Here is a 17,280-nt window from a genome sequence, read left to right on the forward strand (position 1 = left end):
TTCTAGACGTAAAAGGATAAATGAAACAATTTATTATCTAAGTAAGCATTATAAATAGAAATCAATTCTGGACTTTTTTCTTTCAGATACACAAAAACTATTAAAAATATTTTAAAGAACATGTGTGTGAAAAGATACTTTACAATATAAAAAATATACTAGATTAGTTTAGCTAGGTCAGGATGAGAAAGAAAACCCTTTCTTTCTCTTTTAATTCACAAACAAAAAAAAAAATTCTTATTTTTCAGTTTCCTAAATGTTTTCTCAGTTTAAAATGAACCAACTTAAATGGAAACAAGGGGCCTAAATGATGAATTCTATTACCACCAAGAAACTACAAAGTTTTTAAAATTCATCAATTCATCCACATTTCTTTTATTTATCAACATCAATAAACAATAACAATATCTACTCATGATCTACATAAATGTTCATATACTTTGAGCCATTTATTCCACTTCTGGAAATTTCAATACACAAAGCTGCCTAAGGAAGCATTTCAATAGCAAAAAAAAAAAAAAAAAAAATTTTTTTTCATCGTTTCCTCTTATACTGAAAACTACAAAACATTGATTAAAGAAATTAAGGAAGACCTAAACAAATGGAAAGACAGTCCAAATGCATGCAATGGAAAACTCAATATTCCCTAAAGTTATCTACAGCTTCAACACCTCCCCATCAAAATCCCAGCTTGCGGGGCGCCTGGGTGGCGCAGTCGGTTAAACGTCCGACTTCAGCCAGGTCACGATCTCGCGGTCCGTGAGTTCGAGCCCCGCGTCGGGCTCTGGGCTGATGGCTCGGAGCCTGGAGCCTGTTTCCGATTCTGTGTCTCCCTCTCTCTCTGCCCCTCCCCCGTTCATGCTCTGTCTCTGTCCCAAAAATAAATAAATGTTGAAAAAAAAAAAAAATTTAAAAAAAAAAAATCCCAGCTTGCTTTTTCACAAAAAGTGACAAGCTGATCCTACAATTAACACAGAAATGCAAAGAATCTAAAATAGCCCAAAAAATCTTGAAAAAAAAGAACAAAGTAAGAGGACATATATCCCTATTTCAAAACTTATTACAAAGCCTCAGTAATCAAGACAGTGTGGCCGTGGTGAAGAATAGACATACAGATCAAAGAAAAAAAAGTCCAGATAAATCCTTAACACTTACAGTCAACTGATTTTTGACAAAGATGTAAAGGTATAATTCAATGGGAAAGAATACCCATTTCAACAAAGAGCAGTGAAATCCACATACAAAATGATAAATTTAGAATGGGTGATGGGCATTGAGGAGAGCACTTGTTGGGATGAGCACTGGGTGTTGTATGTAAACCAGTATGACGATAAATTATATTTAAAAGAAAAAAGGAAAAAAAAGATGAATTTAACCCCTATCTTATCATTTTCTCACATCACACAAAAATCAACTCAAAATGGATCACAGGCCTAAATGCAAGAGCCAGAACTACGAAACATCTTGAACACAGGATGTAAATGTTCTAAAATTAGACTGTGGTAATGCCTGCACAGCTCTGTAAACTTAATGAAAATCACTAAATTATATACTTATATTAAGTGAATTTTATGGTATATAAATTACACCTCAACAAAGGTGTTTAAAAACGAGTCATCTCTAAAATATCACAATGACTATTAAATAAATTCCAAAAGAACTACATAGCATATTTCAGAGCCAATACGGCTAGTAATAGCTACATACAAAAAAAAAAAAAAAACTTACAAGATTGGAGTATGATAACTTATCTAAAATTACAAATATTAAAATAATAGCAAATACTTATAACAGTACTCAATGTGCCACACATTATTTTAAGTGATTTATAAGTTTTTATTCATTTAATCCTTGCTACAGTGTAGTCTCCCCATTCTACAGAGGAAAAACTATGGCACAAACAGGTTAAAAAAACTTGCTCAAGATCACAACAGGGTGTTGGGTTAATGAATGATTTTTTTTCTCCTTTCACAAATATCTTTATATTACTACCATTATGCATTTGAAAACAGTAGTGAACATCATTGGCTGCCTATCCACTATCCAATTATCCTTTCAATTTCTTACCCGGATTTTTGTGTATCCACCTCTCCCCATACAGCCCATGTACTTCAGAGAAAATTAACCCCATCCTTAGGTACAGTACTTAGTCCTGGTTTGCTTAAGCCAATCAGCCATTTCAATGACGACAGTCACTGGTTCAGTAGTCCAGTCAGGACTCTTGTTTGGAATGTCAGGACAGTGAGGCTCTCTCCTAAGAGATGTGAACAAAATACGTATGGCCCAACCATCACTGGCAGCCATCCTACAACCATGGGAGGAATAACAACAGACTGAAGAAAGCAGAAAAGAAACGGAAAGAAACTGGTATTTAATATTACTGTGTTACTATAATCTTGCCCTACCTTTGGACTTGGAGATAAATGAGCCTTACAAATCCTTTTTATCGTGTTTCAAACAGGTTCAAGTTTTCTATCACTCATAACATGATGGAGGGCACATTAACAAGTACATTACATGAGTATCTTTCTAATAAAGGTTCATATAAAGGCTTGAAAAATACCTACAATTTTATATGTCTCACACAGCAGTTTGTAATCTTTTAACTGCAAATTTTAAAATGTGGTTTTTTTAAAATCTAGATTTCCAATTCTTCCTGAAAAATCAAAAGGTATGACACCATTGGGCCCATGTTACTGCAGTATAACAACCAAGTAGAACAGAAGCTGCCCCTTTAAGTCTACAAGAACACTCTCTAAACACAAGTCAATAGTAATGGAGCCTCTGTGCGAGGTGCTCAGCTCCTATAGGCATTAAAAGTTTGCACCATTAATATTTAGCAGGACCTATATCAAATGACATGTAATGAGTCATGAAAAATGTATTCTACCTTTTAAACTTTAACATTTTAATTAAAATCATATACTTTTTAAACAAATTTCATGAAAACATATATTTGTCACCAGCTCATGGGAAACACTATTCTTGAACTGAATACCTTTAAATACCCGATGGAAGCCTTAAACTCAGCAGCAAGTTCCTGGAAACATGCCAATACATTAATTACTCTGGGTCCAAACGTCTGACAATTTTTTTTTTTAGCACACAGATGAAAACAAAATGAAATGGTTTTAAGTTGCAACAAGAAAAATGTAAAAGTTGACTACAAGTTTGAAATACCTGAATACACAAGTGTACTATTAATCAAAACTTACCTATAAAACAGATTTGCAAAAGAAATTACAAGAACAGTGGTAAATTTCAAAGGAATTTACAGGAGAGTAAGCTCAAGCTACATTAGCAAAGTTAGGAAGCAGTACTTTGTAAAGACCTCTGGATGTATGGCTCTACCACTAATTTGGACAACTCTAGGGGAAGGGAAGTTAATTTTTTTTTAATTTTTTTAATGTTTATTTTTATTTTTGACAGAGAGAGAGAGAGCATGAGCAGGGGAGGAGCAGTGAGAGAGGGAGACACAGAATCCAAAGCAGGCCCCAGCTCTGAGCTGTCAGCACAGAGCTGGACACGGGGCTCGAACTCACAGACTGCAAGATCATGACCTGAGCCGAAGTTGGACACTCAACCGACTGAGCCACCCAGATGCCTGGGGAAGTTGTTTAATTTTAACAGCACAATTATTATAGTTTAAAGTAGCTTAACATATAATCAGAAAAAAAGAATCAAAAGTACATAATCTATTTTAACAAAATGCCTGGAAAAATAGGAAAAAGTTATCACAGCTATAAATAAGTTTAAACTTACTAATGAAAAATCCAGTGAAGATAGGTTAAAGGAGGTACACACATAAGGATTCAGTGACACTGTTAGTAAACTGGTTTTTTTGGGGTGCCTGGGTGGCTCAGTCGGTTAAGCAGCCGACTTCGGCTCAGGTCATGATCTCGCAGTTCATGGGTTCAAGCCCCACATCAGGTTCTGTGCTGATGGCTCAGAGCCTAGAGCCTGTTTCAGATTCTGTGTCTCCCTCTCTCTGTCCCTCCCCCGTTCATGCTCTGTCTCTCTCTGTCTCAAAAATAAATAAACGTAAAAAAAAATTTTTTTTTTAAATAAATAAACTGGTTTTTTTTTTAGTTTATTTATTTTGAGAGAGAGCATACACGTGCACAAGAGGGGGAGGTGCAGAGAGAAAGGGAGAAAGAATCCCAAGCAGGATCCACACTCAGTGCAGAGCCTGACACACTGACGAGGGGCTTGGGGCTTGATCTCATGACCCAGAGATCATGACCTGAGTCAAAATCAAGAGTGGGCCACTTAACTGACTGAGCCATCCAAGTGCCCCTATACTGGTTAAGGTACATAGATGGCTCACAGAGCTTATATCATTATAATATTTCATTACTTATACATATTATATATTCTTCTGTCTGTATTCTTTTCACAATTTTATAAATCTTAACCCAACATAGTGACTATAAAAAAAGTCAATGATAGACTTTCCCCATCCACATGCCAAGTAAAAAAACTGAACGACCAGAAAAATGTTTTTGCTTTTAAGCAATTTTTTTTTTTTACTATTTAATGCAGTTATATGAAAGCTATTTGAAAGTTAAAGAGGAATAAATGAATTCTACTAATGGAGATTTCATCATTAATATTTATTTAGCAGGACCAATGATTTTTGTGTCCTTATACTGGGGGAAGTTATGCCTCAGCTATACCTACCTGCTCAGAGAAGCAAACAATTCTACATTAACTCAAGAGACAGATGTATTCCTGGAAAGGTTGCCATTATACACAAATTGTAGGCAATCTATTTAACATTTCAGTCTCGATCTCATCCATAAAATGAGATCTATATTAAATAGTTGTTCAAAGAAATATTTAAAAACTTATGTAAAGCACTTGGCCCATTGCCTGGCACACAGTAAACAGCATAACTTGTAAAATCACAACTTTTAATGTAATTTCCTTCTCTGAGCAAAATTAAGATTAAGGCTGATAACTATCAAGAAATATTTAGGTGCTATAGTATTAATGACATTGAGATGGACTAGCTTACCAGATACCTGAAGTGTCAGTTCTCAAGATTTTCTAAAGCCTGGCAAACAACCTACATATCCATGAAGAAACATGAAAAGTATTGTAAGGGAGAATGGAAAAGGAAGGAACTAATCTAATCCTCTGCTCTACAGGAGAAGAGAATGACAGTGGAGAGGAGGTATAACTCAACAGATTTTCCCTCTCTTTTTACCAGACACCTATTACTCTGCAAACAAGTAGCTGTGCGTGATTTAACCAATAATCTTAAAATCTCTACCAGACCCACAATTTTAGGCAGCATATAAGCAAACCATCACTACAGAATTTGGATATTCCTTAATAAAATGCAGGTGACTTATGGTAGGTTATCCACCTCCACACAGGGCATTCAAAACAACAAAGGAGTTCGGGTCACCTTGGTGGCTCAGATGGTTAAGCGGCTGACTTTGGCTCAGGTCATGATCTCAGAGTTAGTGAGTTCAAGCCCCACATGGGGCTCTGTGCTGACAGCTCAGGGCCTGGAGCCTGTGTCAGATTCCGTGTCTCCCTGTCTCTGCCTCTCCCCCACTCACACTCTGTCTCTCTCTCTCTCTCAAAAATAAATAAACATTAAAATTTTTTTTTAAAAAAATAAAGAACAAAGAAGTCTGAATCCTCCTTCTGCCAGAGGAATGTTGTTTTTCATACACAAACAACTAATTATGGGCTCTATCACTACCACAGATTTCTGTTTATCATCCTAGGTACACGAGGTTTAGAAAAAAAATAAAATCTTGGAGCGCCTGAGTGGCTCAGTCAGTTAAGCATCGACTTCAGCTCAGGTCATGATCTCACAGCTCATGAGTTCCAGCCCTGTGTCCAGCTCTCTACTAAAAGCTCAGAGCCTGGAGTCTGCTTCACATGCTGTCTGGGTCTCTCTCTGCTCCTCGTCTGTTTGCACGCTGTCTCTATCTCTCAAATGTAACTACACACTAAAAAAAAATTTTTTAACAACAACAAAAAAAATCTTTAAAAAAGGTTTTTGAGAAGCGCCTGGGTGGCTCAGTCAGTTAAGTGTCCGACTTCGGCTCAGGTCATGATCTCACGGTTTGTGGGTTGGAGCCCCGCCATTAGGATCTCTGTGGGTGCAAAGCCACTTCAGATCCTCTGTCCCCCACTCTCTCTACCCCGCCTCTCCTCCAGTGCACATGCGCTCTCTCTCAAAAAATAACTGAACTTTAAAAAAAAAAAAAAAAGGTTTCAAGTTTACTTTGAGGCAAAGGAATAAATCAATTTACCATATATCTCCTTAAGACTTACAAACTTTTAAAGACCATAAACACAAGATCCCCAAAGTTTTGATAATTGTTGAAGCTGCATAAGGAATACCAGAACAACTATCCTATTTGTATATTTGAACATTTCCATAATATTTAGTTTTTTTTTTTTTAAATGTGGGTGGTTCCAGTCAGTTGGTTAGGCATGTGACTTTGGCTCATCTCACAGTTCATGGGTTCAAGCCCCACGTTGGGCTATGTGCTGATAGCTCAGTCTGGAGCTTGCTTTGGATTCTGTGTCTCTCCCTCTCTTCCCTGATTGTGCTCTCTCAAAAATAAATAAACTTAAAAAAATGTGTACATGTGTATTTATATGTAAGCTTCCAACACAACAAATTGGTAAAGAAATACCCTAGTGTTCAAAGTTTTTATACTCCAAAAGTAAGTGATTTCATCTAGTTCCTTTCTCATTCTAGAAGTTGTACTGCAAGTGACCAGACTATTGGTAAAGGTCTAGTGAAGGAAATAATTAACCGACCTGGAATAAAACAAGCCTAACCTTGAAAACACAAAGGCAAAAGGGAAGGGCGCTAAACGGTTATTACAGCTATTTTGTATTCATATTTGTTCCCATCTGTTATCTTCTAACACAGGTAGAAGAGGTGGAAGTAGTGTTAAGGCCAAATTTACTTTTCATTCTTTAAGTAGATGGGCAACAGAAGTTGGAGTAAAGAAATTTTAAAAGTCCCCATTAGAAATAACCATTTCTAAGAATGGAACAGAGAAAAAGTATTGCATATACACCTTTCAAAAGTAACATTCATAGTTCTTAGAACCAGCAACTTCCAATGACCAAATATGCTTTGCTGCTACACATGCATTTACAAAAGAAATAAAGATCATGCTGCATCAGCCACAATCCTTTTTCAAACTGCCATTCAACTTTCACAAGATGTAACCGTGAATACATTCGAAAATTTAATTTTTGTTAGCTATGTCTAAAAATAAAATTGGTCAAGATATAAAATACTAACTTTGCAGCAAATTAATCTTTCACCAACTCTGTGAACAAAACTTTCATGTTCAAAACTTACAGCAAAACATAACCTCGGCAGACTCAAAAGGGTAAAGTAGTATGTAGGGCACTTACATCATTTCTCAAGACCCAAAGAAAGTCACAAAAATTTATTTAAAATGTTAAAGAGAAATGCAGACAAAAAAAAAATGTTTATATAATAAAAGTCCTGCACTGGAACCCCCACAAAATACTTCCAAGCAACAATTATTTCCTTAGCACAATAGTCATCTGTTCACTTTCACAAAACCTGGAGCACCTAAATCTACATAACTCCCCTTAAACTGAAAAATACAAAAAAATCTTTCATTTAGGTCAGTAGGATTTTGTTTCTATCCATGGAAAAAGCCATCATCTGTATGAGGCAAGCACATGGCTCCAGCTTTAACGTCTAGTTCCCCAACCCACTGAAAAGAATATATGCTTATAAAATAAATATTTACTTACCAGGTTAAAGACAGTTTCTACAATATCCCTATTGGATACTTCTCCAACTTCAACCAACCCCGTCAACACGGCAAATTTCATTCTGATGCCCCTGATGGGGAGCCCTGGTTTCAGGGACAATGCACCCTCTTCAGCAGAGGTTTCTTCTTTCCCTCCACCTCCCCCGTCATCACCTGTTGGTGGCGGGGAAGGGACATTGTCTTCACTAGCCATTGCTAGTTCGCGAGAAAGGACAACTCGGAGTCACTATGGGACAGCAAATGCTGCACTAGCAATAAGCACACACACGCAACACAAAACGAAAAAGGTCACTCTTCCAAGTTGTGGAGAAACCCCAAAAGCAGTTGATGGGTAAAGTCCTTGGCGTCACCCTCCTCCTCTTGGAGAATATTTGTCCAATCTCTCTCCCCGAGGCTGACAACAACGCCAAACCCTATTGGAAGATTAGATAAATGTTAAATACGCTAGGTTTTGTTTTTGGGTTGGGGGGGGGGGGGTGGAGAGGAGAATAGTTATTGCCTGTGAAATAAGTTACTAAAGGGACCCCACTACCCGACACCCGCTACCCCCCCCTGGCTCGAAGATACAGATTCTGAGTGAAGGCGGGTTCAAGAGGCCCCTGAACAGGTTCACTCCTCCCCCACACTCTCGCAGGTTCAGGCGCAGAGCTACCTCTCCTCACAGGTGCACGGAAAGAGAAACTGTCGCTGGAAAATGAAGGGTCCGAGGAAAGGAGGGGGGGTCCCCAAGCTACCACAGAAGTAGAAAGTTCCTCCTCACCCAGATACTCCGGACTCGTCCTCACCCCCCGCCAGAGAGCCGCGAGACGGAGGTGGCGGCTGAGATCCAGGGCAGGAAAAGGCGGGGGAAAGGGGCGGTGATTATTCTCAACGCTCGGCCCAGGGGGAGGAGTGGAGCACTCAGGCACCTGAGGTTCGACGGCGAGAGGAGGGGAGGTGTGTATTCTGGCTAGAAGGGAGGGGAGGCCGGGTGGCGAAGGCGGGGAAAGGAGGGAGAAGAGAGAGGTCAGTGCACCTGGTCGCAGCCTCCAAGTTTCCCTATTCCGCTCCCCGGGAGCCCGCGGCTGCACAGAACTCCATGCTTCCTGGCCCGCCCGACCCCTGCGCTCAGCCTTTGCAAAAACAGCCCCTGCTGGCGATATGGACGCCGCAGCTGAGGCTGCTGGTGGTGGTGAGGTTGCTACTGCCACAGCTTGCCCCGCCACGGCTCGCGTGAACGTCCCTATACCCACTGAAACTACTTCTCGCCGCCATGACAGCGCCGAGGGCTGCCGGGCGCGGCGTGCGCGTGCGCGAGCGCGCGGGACGGTGGGGCGGGAGGGCGCGAAGGCGGAGGCAACCGTGCGGCAGCGTGGGGCCGCGAGAGGGCGGGGGTGCTGGGCGAGGAGGGCTTGCTGACAGGACTACGTGTGAGGGTGGGCACCCTAGCGGGCGCGTTGCTCAGACAACACGAAATGTGTCCCGGCCCGGCAAGGAGAGATGTTTCCTTCCAGGAGCCTACTCTTCCCACACACCCCCTCCCCGCTATCACCCCTCACCTCCCACTCCCAACCTGAGAAGGTGCTTTGACAAGAGCTGAGAAGGTGATTCTGAGCTGCTTCCGTCGTTAAGTTACCATAGGGTCTCCTAGCGCGGAGAGACCCCGCCCCACGTTGCCAAGGTGTCTTCTTGGACTTGGAGAAAGACACCTGAGGGACCGCTACGAGCCAGAGAGGTGGCAGCGCTGGAGCCAGCAAGGCTGCAGTCCTTGTCTAATGGGAGCAGAGTCCCCACCCCTGACTGCCTTCAGCTGCTGCCTGCCCGCGGCGCTCCGCGAAGAGTTGCGGAGAGATTTCCACTGGGATGCCCCAAACAGCTGCCACCGCTTGGAAGGGGATGGGGCGGGGGTGCAGGGGGACGTGTCCACGAGGAATGAGAAAGATTCCTTGCTTTGCAGCTGCCGCCCCACCAAACCTCTCCCACATTCTAAGGAAGGGAGGATTCCTGAGACAGCTGCTCCAAACAGCGTGGAGGCGGGGTTAATTTTGCCTGTAGATCTCAGGGGTTTTTTTCCTCTCGTAATTTTCCAATGTGAAAGTTAGGTTCGCCTCATTCTCAGATTAGTTTAAAAGATAAAATACATTCGGATTGAAACTAGCACAGGTCATCATAATGTGTCCTTCCCTTCCACCTCCACTATTAACAAAAAGCGTTTTTCCTGATGCACCAGTGAAAAATATTAAAGAGTGGTTTTTCACCCTTATGTACTCCTTGAAGCCGTAAGGCCTTAAAAAATAATAATGGTTAATATAATTTTAGTTCGCTAAAATGAAAGTGAAGCAAAAAGTGAGGTCAAACAAAAGTTAGGAAGTACCATGGAGGGGTCAGAAGAAAAAATTATATTGGTTTGAGAGAGGAAATAATTGCCTAAAGAAAGGGTTATCTGAGATGGGCTTGAAAAAGTAAACGGAATTTCAGCTATCACATGGAAATTTGGAGGGAGAGAGAAGTAACATGAGAAAAGACAAAAAGCACAGGAGTATCTTCTTTAGAAAAGCGTTAAACCTTTTAAAAATACTAAAAAGAATTCAACTGCATCAAATCGCATATGGTTGCGAATGTTTGTTAAAGATTTGTTTTCTATACGTTGATTTAAATACACCAAAGATGAGGCATTTTTCTCATGATCTGAATTGGTGATTCATGTATTGCTACATCAATGGCTTGCCTTTCTTTAAGTCCCTGAAAAACGAAACCCCTCAGATATATATTTCAGATTGTTAAATGAATAAGTCTGGAATAAGAGGGACTGGGTTGTGCCTGAGGAGAGAGACAACTTTCACTAGAATTTTAACACATCTGTAGAGAAGGAGACAGGGAGGCACATTTTGAGGTAGAGGCATTAAACAATGAAAGGTTTCTAATATAGCGTTTTGCCTCCCCAGATTTGGGCAAATAGTCTTACCTTGAGTGTGTTAATATATCTGGCACATAACTGCTAGTATTTGCTAATAACAATAAGTGTCTGCCATTAAGAAGGAGCAGATGACAATGAACATGTCCTAAACACAGTATGGTCACAGTTATTCGGTCTAAATGTCTAGGGTTGGTTTGTCTGTCATGGATTTGCCATCTCACTGTTAACACTGTTGTACTGGTAAAACAAAAGGGGACATGAGACATTTACCCAAATATTTCCCCCAAAATTGTCAAGCATATTTTACAGTTTTTCAGAATTATTCAACCTCCTGCTTTACTTTGCCTCTAGTTACAGTAAAATACTTGGCAAAAATTACAGGTTCACTGCAGAAGAAAGCATATGGAAGATAGAGGAGGAAACTTCACTTCTAGCCACAGTTAGAATAGCTGTGGATTATTGTTTAGGTATAAAGCAAATAGAATCAGAGAGTGCTTCAGGATGAACTATCTGTCCACCACCTATTAAGCTCCTTCACAGCAGGATGCTGACCATTGTAGGCACTCAATACATATTGTTTGGATTGAGTTTTTTTTTTAATTTTTTTTAACATTTATTTATTTTTGAGACCGAGAGAGACAGAGCATGAACGGGGGAGGGACAGAGAGAGAGGGAGACACAGAATCGGAAGCAGGCTCCAGGCTCTGAGCCATCAGCCCAGAGCCCGATGCGGGGCTCAAACTCACGGACCACGAGATCGTGACCTGAGCTGAAGTCGGACGCTTAACCGACTGAGCCACCCAGGCGCCCCTGGATTGAGTTAAAACCCCAAAGATACTTGCTTTAATTTTTCTGGCCTGAAGATCCTTGCTTGAGTCTATACAACTACTACCAGTTAGAGGGAGCAAGATCTTGGTATAAATGGTTTAAGATAGCAGTTTTAATATTTGTTAAAATTTGCTTATATTTGTGGTACTGTAATGGATGTTTTCAAGTCAAAAGCCTTCATATAAACTATCAGCAGATGAGTTTTTAGGACTACATTGCTTATATCCCTGTATAATATGTTCAAATGCTACACAAAAAGGAAGAAAGATAGGGGGGAAAAGTTACCTCCTGTAAAGCCAGGCTCAAGTGTTGTATTACCATCTAGTTTATATTTCTCTGACATCACCATCTTGACAGAATTAAGGTCTAAAAGTTTTCATAATTTTACTTGCCTTCAGCATACATTAAAACCATAGCAGGAGGGGTGCCTGGGTGGCCCAGTCAGTTAAGCTTCTGACTCTTAATTTCGGCTCAGGTCATGACTTCACTGTTTGTGAGTTCAAGCCCTGCATTGGGTTCTGCACTTGGGAACCTGCTTGGGATTCTCTCTCTCTCTGCCCCTCCCACACGCTTTATTTTCTCAAATAAACTTTAGGGGGAAAAAAAGCAGGAAAAAGAAAAACATAGCAGGAAAAAACAAAACAAAACAAAACAGATTCAAAACAGAAACCCAGTGCATAACTCAGAGAAACTCAAGCAAAGAGAATGTAATTTCATGGTGAAATCAAGAAGATTATTGATCTATAAACCCTTACCTATATACAAAGAAAGTTTTAACAGAAAAGATGGGATGGAATTTTCTTTCTACCAGAAAGAACACCCAACCCACCCAATTGTAACTTACTGGAATTTTGCTAGGGTATAGATTAAATGATAATTTAGGGGAAAGATAACACATGATTTGCTATAAACCTAAATGTGTATCTCTGGATTTGGAGTTTTCTTCAAATTGTTATTCCTCATAGCTTATGATCTCATAGGCTGGAAAATTGTGGTCCTGGCTTCCAGCGCCCTCCTTGTGAGAAAGTGAAAACATTAATTAAACCTTAGTAATGCTAAATAAAATTTCTATGTTAGTACCCTTTATTGATGATATTTTTATTGGGCATTAGATTCTGGGAAAAATTAAAATTTAAAAGAAAAAGATATCACCTACTTAACAGTTGGAAACTCAAAAGTTTAAGATTAGAAGTTCACGTGATTGTTCAATATCTAGAAGTTCAAAATGATCCACATCAACTTACTACATTTTGGGCATTTTTAAATTCTTTTTTCCCTCGTGTATGTCACACAAGAGGTAGAGACTTGGAAAAAGGCAACTCTACTTTCAGCAAGCATGCAAGCCAAGGCATACTTTTTTAACACATAGAATATTAATGCAGAAGTTAGTATAATTGGCATGGACATAGACTAGGTTGGTTGATTTGTCTTTTCTATTTTCCCATCTCTATTTTGTTCTTAAATAGTGTGTAAATAGATAGCTCATTTGCAGTGTTCTCTTATGATAGTAAGAGAACCCCACCTTTGCTATCTATGTAAGTGCATATCCCTAGACTGACTATTGGTACTGTTAGCTAAATTCTGAATTTTTGTCCAGGTGAGGTCTCTGAGAAGTCATTGTGTCCCCTGAAAGTGGTAGGTACCATTTCCGTCATCAAAATAGAAATGGGGATTCACATAAGAAATGAAATACCAGGAGAATTACTTCAAGCAGATAGAAGAAATTACTTTTTATAGCCCCCACTCTTGGGTTTGAACTTTGAATTGCTTGCTAGTACACCAACTGAAGGGAGAAAGATGACTTCTGTCATGCTTGGAGCATTCCTTCTTGGAAGCCAAGCCACATGGAGAAGCTGTGTAAAGAACAATCATTGGCACCTGGGTGGCTCAGTCGGTGGGACATCCCACTCTTGATTTCATGCTCAGGTCATGATCCCAGTGTCATGGGATGGAGCCCTGAGTCAGGCTCTGTGCTGAGCATAGAACCTGCTTAAGGTGCTCTCTCTCTCCCTCTGCTCTCCTCTCCCCCACTCATATGTACACTCTATCTTTCTCTCTCTCTCTCTCTCTCTCTCTCTCTCTCTAAAATAGATAGATAGATAGATAGATAGATAGATAGATAGATAGATAGATAGATATCAAGGCCCTTCAGTCAACAGCCCCAGCTGAGTCCCAGTCAACAACCAGGCCTGCCATGAGAGTCAACCATCCTGGATATTCCAGCCAGGTAGTTAAATCTTCAGATGACTGCAGCACGGCCAAAAACACATGATATAGAATAGCACAGTTGGATACAGTTAACCCACACCAAAATTGTAAGATACAATAAGTACTTGTCGATTTAAGCCACTGAATTTTGGGGTGGTTTGTTGTATAGCAATAGCTAGAACAACAACATGAGGTAAAACATGTTATGTAGTTTTGGGTTACTCCCTGACCATAATACTTTTGTTTGTTCTGAGTATAAACTTTTTAAATAATTCCAGCCTAGGGGCACCTCAGTGGCTCAGGCTCAGTTGGTTAAGCATCTGACTTTGGCTCAGGTCGTGATCTCACAGTTCCTCAGTTTGAGCCCTGCATCAGGCTCTGTGCTGACACCTTAGAGCCTAGAGCCTGCTTGGAATTCTGTGGCGCGCTCTCTCTCTCTCTCTCTCTCTCTCTCTCTCTGTCCCTCCCCTGCTCATGCTTTCTCTCTCTAAAAAATAAGCAAACATTAAAGTAAAATAAAACAAAATAAAATAAAATATTCCAACCTAGTCACAGCTATGCTATAACTTGGAGTCCCCATAATTGGGCCTGTATGTTAAAGAAGATGATAGCACTGTATCTAGCCAGAGATCTTCAAGGGAAAGGGGAATTGTGTAGGATCAATTTGGAGTTATAAGGTACACAGGAAATTTTCCAGGGAGGTTTTCTCTTTATTGCTAAATGAGAAGAGCTATATTTAATTTTATTTTAGAAAGCACCCATTTCCTTACAGACATTCCAAATTATTTTCTCTGTGCAGCCACATGTAAGCAAACCTCTAAAAGTGCAGGGAAGGGTGCCTGGGTGGCTCAGTTGGTTAAGCATCTGACTCTTGATTTGGGCTCAGGTCATGATCTCATGGTTGATGAGATTGAGCCCTGAGTTGGGCTCCATGCTGACAATGCTGAGTCTGCTTTGGAATTCTCTCTCCCTGTCTTTCTGTCCCTTCCCCACTCATTATCTCTATCTTTCAAAATAAATAAACTTTAAAAAATATAGAGAAAAAAGGGTTCAAGTCCACTAATAATGAAAGAAATGAAATTAATATAGTATTGAGGTGGCATTTTTTTTTCTCTCTCTCATTGCAAATATTTATAGTACCCAGTGTTGGCAAAGGGGACATGAGCACTCTCATTTACTGAAAATGAGCACTCTCATAACATCACTGACAGGCAGTTTAGCAATATGCTGCTCTTCCACTCAAAAATGTATCCTAACCTAAACATAACCAGGTAGACCAGAAGCAGTGTTAAAATCATGTTCATTTCAGTAGTATTTATAATTTCAAAAAGTTAGAAAGAATCTACATATCTAACACAAAAAGAGCAGTTGGTTAGATAAATTATGGTTCTTCCATGCAGTGGAATTCTTTGTAGCCATTAAAAATGGCATTGGAGGGGCACCTGGGTGGCTCACTTGGTTAAGGGTCTGGCTCTTGATTTCACCTCAGGTCATGACCTTGAGGTTCATGGGATCAAGCCCCTGTTTGGGCTCTGTGTTGACAGTGTAGGGCCTGCTTGGGATCCTCCCCCTCCCTCTCTCCCTGCCCCACCACCCAAAATAAATTTTCTTTAATGGCATTGGAGATCATTAATAGACACAGAATATTTTCATGACATATTAAGTCAGGAGACTCTTTACCTTTTTGAATCATGTATTACTGATTATGTGGTACCAATTAAAATCAAAAGATATTTCAAGCAAGAAGAAATTTACTCATTAATTAAAATCATTCCAAAAAAAAACATGTATTGAGTGATCCTACATATTAAACACTGCATTAGACATTTAGGTTAAAAAAGAAAAATCTAGTCCCTGCCTTGGGGACTCATAGTCTAGTCATTGGGACAGACATTATAATGCAGTATGTTAAACCTATGAAAACCTAAAAGAAAAAAAAAAAAGCTAAAAAGGTGATACCAAGAAAAAGGTGATACCAGAGCTGAGTATTAAAGAATAAAAGGGGGGGGCGCACCTAGGTGACTCAGTCGGATAGGTGTCCAACTCTTGATTTCAGCTCAGGTCATGATCTTGCAGTTCCTGGGATTGAGACCCATGTCAGGATTCCCATCAGCACAGAGCCTGGTTGGGATTCTCTCTCCCCCTGCCCCTCTCCCCAACTCACGTCCTCTCACTATCTTTCTCTCTCTCTCAAAATAAATAAATAAACATTTAAAAATAAATAAATATTTTTTAAATAAAAATAAAAAATAAATAGGAGCAAGCCAGATGAAAAAGTCAAGGAAGATTAATCCACAATATGAGAAGTCTCCAAAAAGGGGCACCTGCGTGGCTCAGTTGGTTGGGCATCTGACTTCAGCTCAGGTAATGATCTCACGGTTTGTGGGTTCAAGCCCTATGTCGGGCTCTGTGCTGACAACTTGGAGCCTGGAGCCTACTTCAGATTCTGTGTCTCCTTCTCCCTCTGCCCCTCCCCCACTTGTGCTCTGTCTCTCTCTGTCTCTCAAAAAATAAATAAATGTAAAAAAAAAAAAAAATTTAAAGAAAAGTCTCCAGAAAGGTTGGACATTTTGAACTGAGAATATAACTGAGTCCAACTGTCACCCTTAAATAATTAGATTTTTCTTCTAGACAGAGCTATATAGAGCACTAGTACGGTTACTCTGTAAATATATATTGAAAAATACCACCTACACTTTGATCACACCCACTTTCTAGGTATGCTTTATATATGAAGAATCAAAGTGTGGGTAACTCTTACCCCATAACAGATGGTATTGTGATTGTCTAAAATGTCATTAAAGTGTTTATTGTCCCTGCACTAAAGGAGAAATGGAATTGACTCTGTGTTTACACAATAGGCTGCAGAAGGGCAAATGAATAGATTATGATACATTCTTTGTGTGTTTGTTTTTTAAATTTTTTTTAATGTTTATTCATTTTAGACAAAGACAGAGCACGAGTCAGGGAGGAGCAGAGAAAGAGGGAGACACAGAATCCAAAGCAGGCTCAAACCCACGGACCTCGAGATCATGACCTGAGCTGAAGTCATATGCCTAAATGACCGAGCCACCCAGGTGCCCCTACATTCTTGGTTTTATTATGAATTAAAATTAGGTTATCATAACCAAGACCCCCATGCCTAAATTATAACTGTTAGCAAAAAATGGTAAGTCTGGGAAAAGCAAGTAGGTTGTTGATAAGAAGTTAACTAGGGATGAAGCTAGAGAGGTGGAGTGGACCAAAGTAAACCAGGCTAAGGACTGGGCTCTACCCTGAAGGGAACCTATTGCCCCCAGAAGATTTCAAGCTATAAAGTAATAGGACTTCACTAGCCTCTTAAAAAAATCACTAGCAGCAACCCAACCTCATTTCATATTTATTTGGGTGGAATCATCCATTGTACAGCATTAGTGGAATGCTGTGTTTATATTATCTTATAATAATTTGAATTTATAAAGGCGCAAAATTGTGTGGAATAATGAGATGATTAACATAATCATTGAAAGATTGTACATTGTGTTAGGCATTTCCCTCAAAATATTGAGAAAC

The 17,280-nt window shown here is 39.9% G+C and overlaps 1 protein-coding gene across 1 annotated transcript in view; it reads right to left on the minus strand.

Annotated features, from left to right (window-relative positions):
• The window catches only part of LRBA (LPS responsive beige-like anchor protein), a 792,976-nt gene extending 784,171 nt beyond the window's left edge, over positions 1 to 8,805 (minus strand). The window contains exons 1-2 of the mRNA XM_047092315.1: positions 8,557 to 8,805; positions 7,777 to 8,209 (exon numbers count right to left, since the gene is read on the minus strand). Coding sequence (XP_046948271.1) covers positions 7,777 to 7,989 — 213 coding nt within the window. The 5' untranslated portion in view covers positions 7,990 to 8,209; positions 8,557 to 8,805. The remainder of the gene's footprint in view (positions 1 to 7,776; positions 8,210 to 8,556) is intronic.
• Positions 8,806 to 17,280: the final 8,475 nt, after the last annotated feature.

Source organism: Lynx rufus, unplaced genomic scaffold (genome assembly GCF_022079265.1).
Source record: "Lynx rufus isolate CCGP_SWC_20201006 ecotype Redwood Valley unplaced genomic scaffold, mLynRuf1.p SCAF_3, whole genome shotgun sequence".
Lineage (NCBI taxonomy): Eukaryota > Metazoa > Chordata > Mammalia > Carnivora > Felidae > Lynx > Lynx rufus.